At 41.3% G+C, this 15,004-nt stretch overlaps 2 protein-coding genes across 3 annotated transcripts; one reads left to right on the plus strand and one right to left on the minus strand.

Annotated features, from left to right (window-relative positions):
- Window positions 1-1,208: 1,208 nt before the first annotated feature.
- On the minus strand, window positions 1,209-5,572 carry LOC311356037 (cleavage and polyadenylation specificity factor subunit 7-like). 2 transcript variants are annotated; one of them, XM_084475821.1, is made up of 9 exons: window positions 5,152-5,570; window positions 4,593-4,805; window positions 4,356-4,459; window positions 3,978-4,123; window positions 3,476-3,776; window positions 3,161-3,264; window positions 2,881-3,025; window positions 2,419-2,783; window positions 1,209-1,705 (listed from the first exon to the last, which is right to left on the minus strand). In XM_084475821.1, exons 1-8 carry the CDS (start codon window positions 5,230-5,232, stop codon window positions 2,423-2,425), a joined length of 1,455 nt encoding a protein of 484 aa, XP_084331947.1. In that variant the 5' UTR covers window positions 5,233-5,570; the 3' UTR covers window positions 1,209-1,705; window positions 2,419-2,422. The 2 variants fall into 2 exon arrangements, with proteins under 2 accessions (XP_084331947.1, XP_084331948.1); XM_084475822.1 differs by lacking the exon at window positions 1,209-1,705 and having other exon boundaries at window positions 1,714-2,783; window positions 5,152-5,241; window positions 5,461-5,572.
- Window positions 5,573-6,521: 949 nt separating this feature from the next.
- sdhaf2 (succinate dehydrogenase complex assembly factor 2) lies at window positions 6,522-10,177 on the plus strand. The gene is made up of 4 exons (XM_084475747.1): window positions 6,522-6,646; window positions 7,258-7,478; window positions 8,369-8,478; window positions 9,701-10,177. Exons 1-4 carry the CDS (start codon window positions 6,620-6,622, stop codon window positions 9,820-9,822), a joined length of 480 nt encoding a protein of 159 aa, XP_084331873.1. The 5' UTR covers window positions 6,522-6,619; the 3' UTR covers window positions 9,823-10,177.
- The last annotated feature ends 4,827 nt before the right edge of the window (window positions 10,178-15,004 follow it).

Here is a 15,004-nt window from a genome sequence, read left to right on the forward strand (position 1 = left end):
CAAGCTGGATGCATGTGTCTTCGGTCCCTTGTCTTATTGACACATGCTTGTGTCTTGTATTGGTGTCTAAATAGTGTCTTTCTCACCGTTCTACTGCCTGTTGGTTTTGTGCTGTCTGTTGCATCTGTGGCCATTGGTCGGCCATTTTCTTTTGATTGACTTTGATTTCTTGCTCAGGTGCTGGTAGGGGTGAGAGGCCTTTTTATTTGGTGTCCCATTTTTCTCCTGTTTTTTGTTTAAGTGAGGAAGCTAGGCTTACCCTTTGTCTTCTTGGTTTTAATTAGAAAGACTTGTTTAAGGTGAGACTTATGTTTGTTGTTTTGGCCCGTGCTCACCCTGTCTATAAATAAATCCCTTTGTTAACCGTTGAACCCAAGCCTCCTATGTTTGAGTGGGCTTTATGTTAGGCCCTCCACCACCTAGACTAGAGGGTCGTAACAAACACCAACATATTATTCTAAATACATAAATCTAAATTCACAAACCTCTTCAGTATTTTTCAATATTATTTGGAATCTTTAACTTTGTCATAAACCTTGGACAATACTCTGTACTTTAGTTTGTACTGTTCTTTTTTGTTATTTGTTCTTACTGTGTCAAGTTTGCATACTACGAAAAAATTATTATTAAGTAGATTAGTTAGCATAAATTTCCAACTGCAAAACAACCATTGCTACAGGTAAGGTTGTAGATTAATGTAAATATTTTGATTATTTACTGATATTATACATTGCTGTATTTATACAATTATTTCACCTAAGCATTTATTTTACCAGCCATTACATACATTATTGAATGAGTGTGACAGGGCTATCCATCAAATCATCCAAATAATTAATTACTTTCACATCAGAATTCATGACATTTGAACCTCAAGACATTTCTTCAAACATTTGAACCAATGTTTGTGAAGAGCAGGTGAACAGTGAACCTGATTTGCATGATTGTTAAGAATGTAAAGAAAGAATGTTATAAAAAAAAAATGTTGAATCTCATGATGCAACGTGGCAAGAAACTTTGAGGATTTTCAAAAGGTTAAAGATTGGATGGACTGAGCCTATCATTTTTCTTTAAAGGCACGTGAGTAGCAATTATATTATATATATATATATATATAGTGCCCCCAATGGCTGATACATCATACATTTGACTAGTTTTGTGTTCATGATCAACCATTGCGAACCCTGTTCAAACAATTCTGAAAGCTGATTGGCTGGTGGCAGCCATCAAAGCTCCTGTTAGTTCAGTTAAGGGGACAATGTGCAAAGATGAAGTGTGCACAATTTCAACCATATGAGGCGAACAGTGAGAGACATATTGCCAGTTAATGTTATAACCTTGAGCAGCAAATATAACATGAACACCTTATAAAATGAATAAAACCACACATGGTTAAGGAACATTTTCTGGTCCATTGTATTCAGCCCAAATTTTATACAAAATATTAAAGAAATGGATCATTTACATGTAAGTACAAGAAACTGAATTTCAGCCAAAGCCTAAAAATCTATTGGTCATTTTACAAAAAACAGATGACCAAAAATGAAAAGTGAACAGACATGCAAACAAGAAAAGGCATGTAGGGCTTTTGAGAGTGATATTAAAATTGTTCAGCAGGTCAATCTCACCATCAGTCCCTGCTTGATAATCCCAGAAGCCCCTGGGCTTGATGCAGAAACTAAGTCTTGTCCGGGGATGGAAAGTTCTGGGGGGTGGGGGGGGAAGGTATAGCTTTCAACAATAGCATCGCCAAAACGTTGAGGGACAACACGCAACAGGTGTCCACGTGTGACAACCTTAAATTTCTCAAAATAGACCATATAACTACATTCTAAAGTTGTACCAATTAAATCTTCTAATCTCAATGCAATGCACTTAAATGTCATTTTCTTACTGTATTGTACAGTATGTTCAGAGGATGCTGGCGACTTATATAAAAGAAAATGCTCACAAGGTAAAAAAGTATGATTGCAGAACACATTTAAAAACTGTTGTGGCCAAGATGTTTCACTCAATAAATCTTTTTGAAACACATGAACTTCATGAAATGTTCAAGTATCAATCTATGCGTTGTCAGATCTTTAGATACTTATGTTAAACTCTAAGAGTCATAAATCACCGTGACAATATCAAATACACATACAATGCCTATTCTGAAGCTCACAGAAAAAACATGAACGCACAAGAGAAATTAGTGATCAATTTTTAAGTATGCATGAGATATACACGTGCGGACCATCTGTGCCACAACTGCAATAAAAATAATAATATACAATTTCAGTATTGAATAACAGCTTATTACTTAGGCTGTCGGGTTGCGCTAGTACTACAGTATCGCTGTACAAACATATACACTGGGGGGGCTTTGAAAAACTATCAGGTGGTGCAAGTTGCACCAGAGAGCTAATGCAGGCTTACCACTCTAGCGGTATCGGTCCCTTGGATCCCTATGCCTGTCCCGTTCACGAGGGTCCCGTTCACGTGCGTCACGTGGGTCCCGTTCGCGAGTGTCCCGCGGGTCCCGTTCGCGAGTGTCCCGCGGGTCCCGTTCACGAGTGTCCCGTTCGTGAGTGTTCCTATCACGCGTGTCTCGTTCACGCGTGTTCCGTTCGCGCGTGTTCCGCTCGCGTGTGTCTCGTTCGCGTGTGTCCCGCTCGTGATTCCGGTCCCTCCCCCCGCTCCAGGAACGTTCTTTGTACCTGCGGGACTTTCCGTGAGAGTCCTCCCTTTCGCGGTCTCTGTTACGATCCCGCTCTTTGACACGATCCCTCTCCCGGTCTTTCCTGGGGAGAATCATACATGATACATACATGAATGTTGACTACAAATTTAAAGGATAGGTGAGATAAGCTTTAAGACTAAGCAAAGTAGCATTCAAACCTTGAGTCATAGTTGCCCCGGATGGATACTAAACAGTCTTTGAGTGATGTGACCAGGGCCTGGCAGCAATCATCTTCATATACTCTGGATTGTTTGATGACCGCAATAGCAGTCAAAAGAGTCTCGGTTGCCATGTGCATGTCCCCTGTGAGAAGGGCAGACAGTTTTTATAAATTAGTTAATGCCTTTTAGAACTGTTTGTGAAGTGAAAGGATCAGGTTTTTACCTAGTCTAATTTGTGATTTAAATGTTCTGTGTTGAGTTTGAGGTATACATTTACCTGTTGTTGCATCTGACACAGCCTTGCTGATGGCTGTACTGGTAATGGTTCTATTTCTATTCATAAGCTCTTCAAAATCATCATCTGATTTTTGAGTGGAGTTCCTGAAATCAAGTTAGAATCAGCCCAGTTACACATTTATATACAACATGCTATTATGCTTTCAAATACATATTAAATGGCTGCTAAAAAAAAATGTAGGACAAGTTTTCTAATTTGAATTTGAGTTATCAGGTTTCTCTTATCTTAGAAACCGGTTTTGTGGATGGCTACAAACGATAACATTTATTTTTGTACACCACAAAATGATCTTACTTTTTTGGCTGGTAAGCACTGCTGTTGTGTGGTGGCAAGAAAGCTGGATTTATATGAAGACTTGGGGGTGGCTGACCATAATGAAAAGGTGGCGGGGGGAAAGGAGGGACCATAGGCTGGGGGACGTTTAAAGGAATGTGCAAGGGTTGAGGTGGTGGATGATTGAGGAATGGGTTTGAAGGAGGGTAGTTTGGAGGGGGTATAAGGGGATAGATCAATGGCATCGGGGGAGGGTTGAGGTTTGCAGAGTTGGGCGGTGGCGAGTCCAATTCTTTGGGATCCTTAACACGCATCGGCATACCTACAGAGGACACAGAACGATAATAATAAAGACATGCTGAATCTGATTACAAGGAAATGATATTAGATAGATAGATAGATAGATAGATAGATAGATAGATAGATAGATAGATAGATAGATAGATAGATAGATAGATAGATAGATAGATAGATAGATAGATAGATAGATAGATATTTGTACACAGTGATGTAAAATACTTACGCTTGTTTGCCAGCGTCTCAAAAAAGGCAAGGTTTTGGTATGTTGCTGAGCGGCAGCTCAGATTCTCCCCACTTATTTTACATTGTGGTACTTTATCCAACAACGTCCTCAACGACGCCTCTGAGGCCACCACCACTTCGGCGTACCTGTATACCGAGTAAAACACATAACGAATGTCCTTAAGACCTCGAGAAGCCCAGATCAGATCAAAGATTTGCAACAACACTACATGGTTTTAGAAGACTGCAGAGAAAATATCAGCAGTGTGAACTGGTTTGTGTCAGAGCATCTGACGCAATTGTAATGGGGGATTTGGCACAAATCGCAGAGGGTGGTTTTTATATCTCAAACTAATGAGGAATGCACCTCAAACCTTACCCTCTTGACTGTCCATTGATCTTGTTCTCTGCAAATTTGATCTCTATTATGTCCATCACTCCCAAAGATTGTGCCATGTGCATGAGATCTTTGTCAGATATCCACTGGAAGAAGCAGAATACAAAAACTAACATGACTTTGCAATTTGTTTTGCACATGTTCACCTAATCCTGAAATGTATGCATAACTCATACATCATCAATACTCAACAAAAGAAAGACTTCTCATGTCACTTACCCAGGAGAAATTCCCAACATATAAGGAATGTTTACTTGTGGATTGTTCTCCTCTGTCTATTGAAGGTAGTTTTCTCCCCACTTCAAGTGGTGTATTTATAGTGGGACGTTTTTGCATTTGATTAGGCACCACCGACTTGTCTTGATTGACTAAACCAGTCAGAACAGCGTCGTAAAGTTCACTTGCCTCTGTTGTTTTGTCAAAGTCATTCCCCTAGAATGAAGAAAGTATCAACAGTTATCCAGTGGTGATGCTTAAATCTGAGAACGGGAATCTAGGGTTGGATGTGTTTACATGCATTTCACTATAGTACAGTATGTAAAACATATCACCATGCATTTCACTATAGTACAGTATGTAAAACATATCACCATGCATTTCATTATAGTACAGTATGTAAAACATATCACCATGCATTTCATTATAGTGCAGTATGTAAAACATATTACCATTTTATACACACTATGTGTTCAAAATAAATAAATCTATTTTATATAATACATACTCAAACTATGGATGACTCTTTGCCACAATGTCAACAAGTCGTCTGTACACTAACCTCGAAATGTTCGTTCATGTCATCGTAGAGGTTTAGGAGCTCGTTCTGAGATGTGTCGTTCGCAGGTTCTGCGGAAGCCATCGCGTAGGCCTAAATTCATCAATGTAATATAAGGCTGCAGCCAGTTATTTGTATGTATTCCCTTTGAACTTTGTTCGACTGTGCAATTTGTAGGATTATATTTGATAACAATATGTGTTGAGTCAGTATTACAACCATATGTCTATCGTCTAAAACTCAACTATAACATGCTAATCGACCCCAGGGAGGGAAAGTCCAGCACGCAATATTACAACAAGGCAAACTCACATTCAAAACCTACATCTAATTAACATCCATGGTATAGGATTACGCACGTGTTTTGCGAGCTATGAACATTAAGAGACGAAAAACACAGCGCACACAAGACATAACGCGAATTTGCCTGTTTACGGATGGCTCCTAAAACAGTGCATTTACCAAATTGGACCGGAAAGAAACACACTACCCATACATTAGGTTCCGTGTGTCTGTATAGCGCACTCCTTAAAATCAAATCAAAACGATGCAGGGTGTATAACTTAGGAATACTAGCTAATAAAAAACCATAATTATAACTTGCAATAACTCAGTCATTTGATACGTATTTCATTTTAAAAACTAAATTAGCGCGTATGTGCGTTTTTTTTTTAAACGCGGGAAATCGCTCTAAAATAGGCGATTGTCTTTTAGTTTTTTTTATTCCTGGCGCGTAACCTCCGACGTCACGAACGCGCCGGAAAACGGGGTCAGGTAAACAGTAGAAAGCAGCATGGAGTCCATTGACAATTTTACTCTGGTTACTTATTTTTTTTATCTATCTATCTATCTATAAAATAATTAACCAGTGGAAAAAATACACATTAAGTTATATATATATATATATATACACGAATATATAATAATATATATTTATATATATATATATATATATAATATATATATATATATATATATATATTAAAAAGTAGATAAATACACATGATGAGGCCGCTGAGCAAAGAGTGCCAGCTTCCCATTTTACACACAAGTAGTGGATAGCAGCGTACTGTAAGAAGGTCGTGACCAGTAGGAAACAGTGCAAAGCAAAAGTCAGAAACGCTGTTTATTCTTCATATGCGTTTATGTAGCACACAAATGAACACAAACGAATACAAAACATCCGTGGAAAACATTACAATGGAAACATATGATTGAAAGCATGAGGTGACACACTTTTGAATGACTAAACTATGCAACGATAACGTTACCACAGGAAACCCTGGGCTAGAATGACCTTACCAATATGGCGTCGGTGTAGGTACCACTTTACGTCATGACGTCGTGACGTCGTGACGTCCACTTGTGTAATATTCACTGCTTGACATTGTGTATGTTATGTGATCTTACTCTCAGACTTCGTTTGAGGCGTCCTTTGCCAGTTAGCACAAATTAAGAACGACGCATAAAAATGTTATCTTCTGGTGCAGTAAAAACCGTGAGTAATTCGCTTTTCGTTCAGGGGTCTTGGTCCTGGTGGGGTGGTTTTTTGAGATGTACCAAAGACAAAACTGTGCTCAGTGTTCAGCTAACGTAAGCTAGAGCATCTGAACTTCCTCAACAATATAACTTTTAACTTTAAAGATGCAGTTTATGTCATTAAAGTGTAGTCAGTTTGTTATAGTCTAGCCTCATAGTTATATTTAGGTAAAATATTATCGTTTTAACTATAGGGGTCGAGTTTTGCCTGTCACACAAACACAAGAGGGCGACATTCTTGCATAGTTGATATGAGTTATGTCACATTGAGAAAATACACTATGGGTGAACAACGCTACAATCACCGCAAATTGCTTATCATATCAGTTTAATTATATCTGAAAGTGCCGCATGCACTTAGAGAGTGCAATCAGAAACGCTCAGAATGATGCGGTGATCATTATTTATCTATTATTATATATTACTATAATCTATTATAATATTATTATTATTATATTATTATCTATTTATATTTTCTCCATGCCTTTTTCAATGTTATGAATAATTACACTCGTGCTCTTCTTTTTGTTTTGGTGATTGTATTTGTCTCTGTGTTGGTGTACCTTCCAGCTGGTGACCAGGGTGTGCCTCTCGTGGAGACCTGCTGTAGCGGGGCTGACGTCGGCCCGTGGCTATCGAGGCGAGGCGCCCGAGGACACGAAGGGTGACCTCGTCGACATCCCTCTGCCCCCCTGGGAGGAGCGGACGGGGGAGTCCGTCAGCGTCAAGAGACGCCGTCTCCTCTACGAGAGCCGCAAGCGGGGCATGTTGGAGAACTGCATACTGCTCAGGTCTGTGTGTGTCACTAATGGAACGATGATATTATAATGTGTAACATACTTCAGCCATAATATTCTCCCATAGCCACGATACTGAGTAAACATAACATAAGCCGTAAGACTGCTGCACAACCAGGCAGCAGCTGATCGTACATAGATGAAAGGGGGCGGGCTTTTAAAGCCACAGAACACGCCCACCTCTACCTGCCTATTTAACTCGGACTCCGCCATTTTAGAATCAGAATCTCTTGGGCGGCGTATCGATTAGATGTAAAGCTTAGAGACGCTCCGCGCGTGTTATATACCATTCCTCTCCTTTTGTTTCATAGACGATAGACAATAGACCAATAACCTTAACCAAATAAAGTGAGTTAAAAGCGACCCTGTCTCGGCGGCCTTTCCTGGACTAAAATATCACAACAAATATAATAGTATATATATCGTTTTTACATGAAGATTACGTGAAGACAAATATATCAATGAAGTGCCCCTGTTTTACCACCAGGTGTGATGTCGAATTAGCCATTGCAAGCCGTTTCAAAATCTGCGTGGCCGTGAGACAATAATGACATCAAAAGTGGGATTATCCACTGAAATGCATGATGGATAGAAAATCCTACCAGTTGCTACAGTCCAGCTGGTAGGCTGATCTATCCGGCAGTGCGTATTTTGAAATGGCTGATCACTCTCACACCTAGTGGTCAAACCGGGGCCCTTTTAGGAGCAGGGAGGGTTGGGAGGAACACTTTCACTGCCTACCACTGCAAACGGATTGGTAGACTGGATATGTGGGAGCGAACACGGTACCCTCTCTACTGAACACCCTGACCCATGTAGGCCTATGTGCAACGGAGTTCCTTGTAAAAGTATACAATGTTTCTAAATCGAATCTTCTTTTGTAGCAATTTTGCAAAGCGCTACCTGGACACCATGAGTGAAACACAGCTTCGGCAGTATGACAGGCTGATCAATGAGCCTACCAATGACTGGGATATCTACTACTGGGCTACAGGTACGTGTTATAGGAGAAGTGCCACATTGCTGAATGGAAAACCAATCAGGGTACCACAAGAGTGGCAATTTTTTTCTCCATAAAAGGCTATTATACATGTGCCTACTTTTCTGGTAACCGTGGCTGGCAACTTACTTTCATTGTCAGTCAGAGGGGAGGTCCACTATTCTTTAATCAAAGAAAACATGGATACGGCAGCGGCGGACTGATATAACCTGGAGTGCGCTTCTCTGTTTACCTTCTGCTGTAGTGAATTGGTTGCTACACCGGAGCAAAGTGAAATTCCACCGCTGCTGAGAAAGTAGTCCCTCAAAATGTAATGTGATAATTGCGATTAGGGGTGCACGATAATTATCGGGCCGATAACAGAAATTATTACGTCATTCCGATAAGTCCGATATCCTGATGAATAGCCCCGATAACATAGCCTATATAATTTCAGTGCCTCGCTCCCACTATGATAACGCTAAATGATAGGTCTTATCGTAACCCTAAAAGTACACATCATACAATCAATTACAATACATGAGTTCACAGCTGCACGCGGATATAGAAAATGTTATTTTTTATTATTATGTTACACCTTTCCTGCTGTCGGCTCCCAGACCGTAGTCGAGGAGCACAGGGGAGACGTTCCCTCCAGGGTTGATGTTCTCTCGGGGGTACCACCCTTCCTTTGACCGGCTTATAGGTCGGAATGAAGCGGCCGCCGATTATTGACCGGCTGGGTACTTTATTCTTAGTTTCACTAACTTTACAGTACACGTCTGCACAGACACTACCGGACTGGTTCATTAATTCACTAAACTGACACACGCTACCGCTCTCTCTCCTCGCTCGTCCCCACACACACACACACACACACACACTGCCATTCCCGCACACACACACATACGCTACGCTGAAAGTTATCGGTTATCGGTATAGGTAAAAAAAGAAAATTATGAGAAAAGTTACGAAACATGTTGACAATTCTCTCCAATGATAAATAACACACTGGCTCACTTGGAAATGAGGTCCGATGTCCAAAATTCCGAACCACCCCTTTAAACAAGATAATGTCTACCAGAAGTGGGCAAGAAACTTTTTTTAAATTCCAAGATAAGCTAAAACAGGTTGTTTGGTTTTCCTTGAATATGTGTACATAATATACATTTCTAATATGTAATACAGTGACTGTTCTCCCAATCTAAAAAGTATATTTGTGTTTTGTTACTGGCAGAAGCCCTGCCAACACCGGAACCCTACGAAGGAGAAATCATGGATATGTTGAAGGAGTACACAAAGAATCGCGACCAGGAACAGCGGTTGGACGCCCCAAACCTGGAGTACCTGGACAAGTAGATCCTATGAAGCTTCAGTGCCTTCTGGACACTGCAACAGAGACTCTGCTCCGTCAGAATAATTCAGAAACGAGCTGCTCCTTCTCCAGCTGTGCGAACCACAGCCATAATACCAGTTATCGACTGCTTTCCATAAAAATACAGTTTGGTTGAATAATGTCAGTGTGTGAGCCTTTGTTTGTAATAAGATGATGATGTATACGTTAGACATGCTGGGATTAAGGATGCTTTGTGTGTTCAAAGATTGGAGGGTTAAACTTCTACAATTGCGGCTTGTTTGATACTTTGAGTATTGATACCGAACTTCTATGGCCTCTCTTGTTTAGCTTATTAAACCATGGTGAATGTTGATTTGACTTGGTTGCCATAGTTACTGTCTCCCATATCCTGTGAAGGTGCTATACCGTTGGGTGACGTATCGTTTGTTACCTAAGGGGGACTGGGTGCAGTGCAGGCTCCTGAGCATGAGGTGGAAGCACAGTGCTACTCCTGGCTGCACCGCAGTCTGCCGCCCACATGCTATTTGCTTCGCACCTGCTGATCGCCAATACAATAACGATAATCTTCCAACAGCAGATGGAACGCTTCTCACGTAATTCACATTAAAATCACATAAAATAACGACGTCTATTCGGAGCCTCTTGGAAATACAAGATGGCTTATAGGGTATTTTGTTTGATACATGATATGCTCTAAATGTATTCCCCCTGAGATGAAGTCTATGGAGCAGGGTAAGTGATTTTTAGCAACAGCATGTGTGGTATCGTTCAAATCAATTTGGTCATCACCACCCTTTGCATGAACACGGTTATAAGCCTCCCTTTGCTTCCTGGCAGTTGACCGCTGCCGGGTTGTTTTCCCATGACGGTTGGAATGCAGCAGAGTGAGGGCGAACGAGCCCCCTCTGGCCAGAAGATGTGCATGGAATCCTAACGCAAAAAAAAGCATGAATATTCGCCATGACACAGAGATACGAGGCACAGAGGGATGCCGCTCTGCCTTTGGAGACCGAGATGGTCATATGCGCATGGTTCTGCGTAATTATATCACACTGAGAAGGGCTGGGTCAGCTTTTTACCTGAATCTGCTCCGCTTGGACCAGAATAGATTGAAGTGACGTCAGGAGGGTTCCCCTCTGAGTGCCTGTTTCTCCCGTGCCATCTGTCCGACGCACAGTGAAGAACATCAAGTAATCAACTATGTCATTTGTTTTGATTGGCCAAAAAAAATCCATGCAACTTAATATTATCAAGGACAAACACTTTTTGTCCTTGCAAATTTTAACTGCAAAAACGGAATGAGGTGAAATCAACGTAGGCCTATTCCTATTTCTGATTCCCAATATGCATTTATATACCGGTCAATTAGTTTGTATACATTTTAAAATAGAATGTGTCTATGTATCATTTAGATTTTCGTAACTTGCTGTTTCTAATAATAGCAAATCCCACCACTCCCAATGTAAACCTGTAAAGAACATACATAATTCATAATGGCTTTGGGTTATCAATATGTAAAACGTGGAATATATAATAATAATAATAATATAGGATTAACCATGGCCACCAACGCAGGGCACAATAGTTCATCTGCATGGAGATGAAGAATCAGTGCATGCCATCCACTCCCCTCGTGTTGCTGCTGTGTTGTTTTTGCGTGTGTTCATCTCGTCATCTACACTCCTACTCCTCCCTCCATCTCCTCCACTGCTCTTGATGGTGACAGCTCACTGTTGTCATCTGCAGATATTCCCCAGGAATATCCATGTCATCCTTTAATGTGTTCCTTTGATGTGTGTCTCTGTCAGCCTCTTGTGTATCGCTGCTGCAGTGGAGATCAGAGGCCCGTGGAAGGTAAGACGCAGAGTTAAAGAGACTTCTGGCGCCAAGGGTGATTGGGTTGCATTCTGTTGGATGTGTCACATAGAGCAATCCCAACTGCACATACACACACAGACATCTTTTTATCCAGTGATCCTTGTGTGCGTGTGTGTGTGTGTGTGTGTGTGTGTGTGTGTGTGTGTGTGTGTGTGTGTGTGTGTGTGTGTGTGTGTGTGTGTGCGTGTGTGTGTTGTAGCAGGAAAGTGTGGGAGGGCATGTATGTGAGCTCACTTTCCATATTGCTGACAACCAGCATCAACTAAAGATGAATTAACTTTAAACATCTTGGGTCTCATTAGAGCCTCAGAGATCAGATTCCCGAGAGGAAGGAGGGCCAATATGGGAATCACTGGCAGTTTCTACAATAATGATGAGTTAATGATGTCTTGGTTTACAAAAGCAGTTAGTCATAGCGATGCTATTCAGTGTTCAGATGCAGACTGACGAGAAGCCAGCAGCCACCCAATTACATGAGTGCAATTTGCTGAGGCTCAAAAGATTCTCGAGGACACGATGACACAAAACTTCCTCCAAAATCATAACATTTTACCAGCACTGCGTGGCTGCTTTTGTGTTACACTTTTTGAGTTGAGAAAAGTAAGAAGAAAATACGATGAATACGTCTGGAAAAAAGAACAGTGCTGGAGTGTCTTCGTTTTTATATACACATTTATATATCTATATACACTGTACATGTTTCCAAAAATAAATGGTTGATATATAACATTGTGCACCCCACTGATGTGACTACAAAAAGAAAAAGAGAGAGAGGGGACTGAGAGATACCAAGGACACACAGATACACTCCCCCAGTTAATACTTTACATACAGTACACTTCCCCATTTTTTAACTATTGGAATTAGGATGCATCACTCTCTGGTTAACCTTCCTGGTGTTTTAAGCAGCTCCCTACGCAGAGAATGCCCTAGATGCAATGTGTTGAATTTGAACGCCTGTGGTGACGATCTATGATGATCTTCAGGTTTTTCAAAGGCAGGAGAAGCAATAAACCCTGTTGTTTTGACTTTGTTAAATTGGCATATACTACGAGGATTGTACACGGCAGGTTTGGAATGTAACAATATCTGCTGGACACACAGAGGGAGGCCACGCGTTTCAGCGATGGGACCAGCATGGAGCAGAGAGGACTTGACGCTGTGCCCGTGGTTATTATGGGATACTCTGGTGCTTGGGTTGGGACCTGAGTCACAGCTCACGGTAACAACGCTGCAAAAAAGTAGGTAATGATTACCTTCTGTCTCACCTCGTCCTTCGTGACAGAGTCAGCGAGAGGGAGCATATGGCTGCCAACAGGTCATAAGGCACTCAGAACACTTTGTGCCAAAAAGTATGGGGCGGAGGGGGGGGGGGACGCTTGCATCAGCTAGGATGTTTAGACAAGTCGTTTACTAAGTACATTTACTATCATGGTGTCAGGGAACTTCGAAAAACGAAACACAAAAACAAACACATTAACGTACAAATTCCGGCCATGCTGAAGATCAAGAGAACATGAAATATAGAATAGAATTCACGATTCATGAGTTTGTTTGTGGAGCTCCTTGTGGCACTCTGTCTTTTTACGCCTTTACACTTCATTTTATCCCTCTCCCGAAAAAGAAAACTTCTCTCTGAGGCCACGAAACAGGAAGTCAACACTGCTGTTTAGACAGGCGCGTTCCCGCTCCACTGCGGTCAACATTGATTCAGTGACAAAGGAAAAAAGAAAAGAAGAGGAACATTATCAACATATCTATTTGTACACCTGTATCGTTTCATACAGAATCAAAACAATAAACAATATTGCTCTGTATAAAACTGGCAAAAACTGATATCAGTGCAGATTTACACAAAGACTTAACACTTACTACAGACAGCCACACAAACGGACATTCACAACTATTTACTCACACACATACATACTCGCAGACACACACACACACACACACACACACACACACACATACACCCCCCCCCCCCCCCCCCCCCCACACACACACACACACACACACACACACACTACTATACAAATAGTGGAATGGCAGACATTTCAGTTTTTTGGAGAGTATTTCTCTTGTAATGAACGTTGACCAAGAGCCAATCAGCAATCATGTTGAAATGCAAATCCGACCCAACATGGCCATGCCAAGTATTGTTATTGACCAATTACCACCCAGCCATTCACATACTAGTTAGTCATAATAATTATGTAATTTCAAAAGAGCATGGATCTGAAAGCGGACACTTTCTACAATGCAAGCAGATTCAGTAACTTTTTTTTCCATACAACACTAATTCTACCCTTACCCTAACCTCATGTATGCCTTATTGAGCACAGCACAGACAACAAAGTGAATGACTTCAACATGAATATGAACCCTGTTCAAGTTCTTTCTTCTCTCGAGTTTCAAGATGTATACGATAAATGTATTCCCATTACCTGTATTATGAAAAGTGTAACAGAAGTGCTTTAGCAATGTAAGCTCCCAAAACTTTTACACACACACACACACACACACACACACACACACACACACACACACACACACACACACACACACACACACACACACACACACACACACACACACATTAGTGCATACCCTCCTAAGCTATTGGCAAGATATACATGAGTATGTAGACTATGAACACTCTCTCACACACAAACACACACACACACACACACACACACACACACACACACACACACACACACACACACACACACACACACACACACACACACACACACACACACACACACACACACACACAATATGTACCACTAATCCTACATACATATAATACTTGCATGCATGTTCTTCCTACTGATACACATAATCACTCACGCACGCACGCTCGCACACACACACGCACGCACGCTCGCACACACACACGCACGCACGCACGCATGCACGCACGCACATGCACACACACACACACACACACACACACACACGATTTTGGAAGCTGGCTTTTTGCTTATTTTCTGTCTCTGGAAGAACATGTTGATTTTTTTTTATTCTTTTCAAAAGGAAAATATAAGACGACATTTATCACTATCTTTTTTCCCCGCTCATTTGGGGTTATTCTTTCCAAAAAATAGGAAAATAGGTTACGGCACATCACCCACAGCACACACACAGACACCGGGAGGCTCCAGCCAAGGGAGAATAATTACAGTGGGTCAGAGGAAAAGAGAGGCACACAAAAATAAAACTCAACAGCTCATCATGTGGGTGTCGTGGCAGTGTCCCCATCACGCCTGCACTGCCGACGGACTGGAGTGACTCTCAGCACGT

Source organism: Micromesistius poutassou (assembly GCF_964030765.1).
Source record: "Micromesistius poutassou genome assembly, chromosome: 12".
NCBI lineage: Eukaryota > Metazoa > Chordata > Actinopteri > Gadiformes > Gadidae > Micromesistius > Micromesistius poutassou.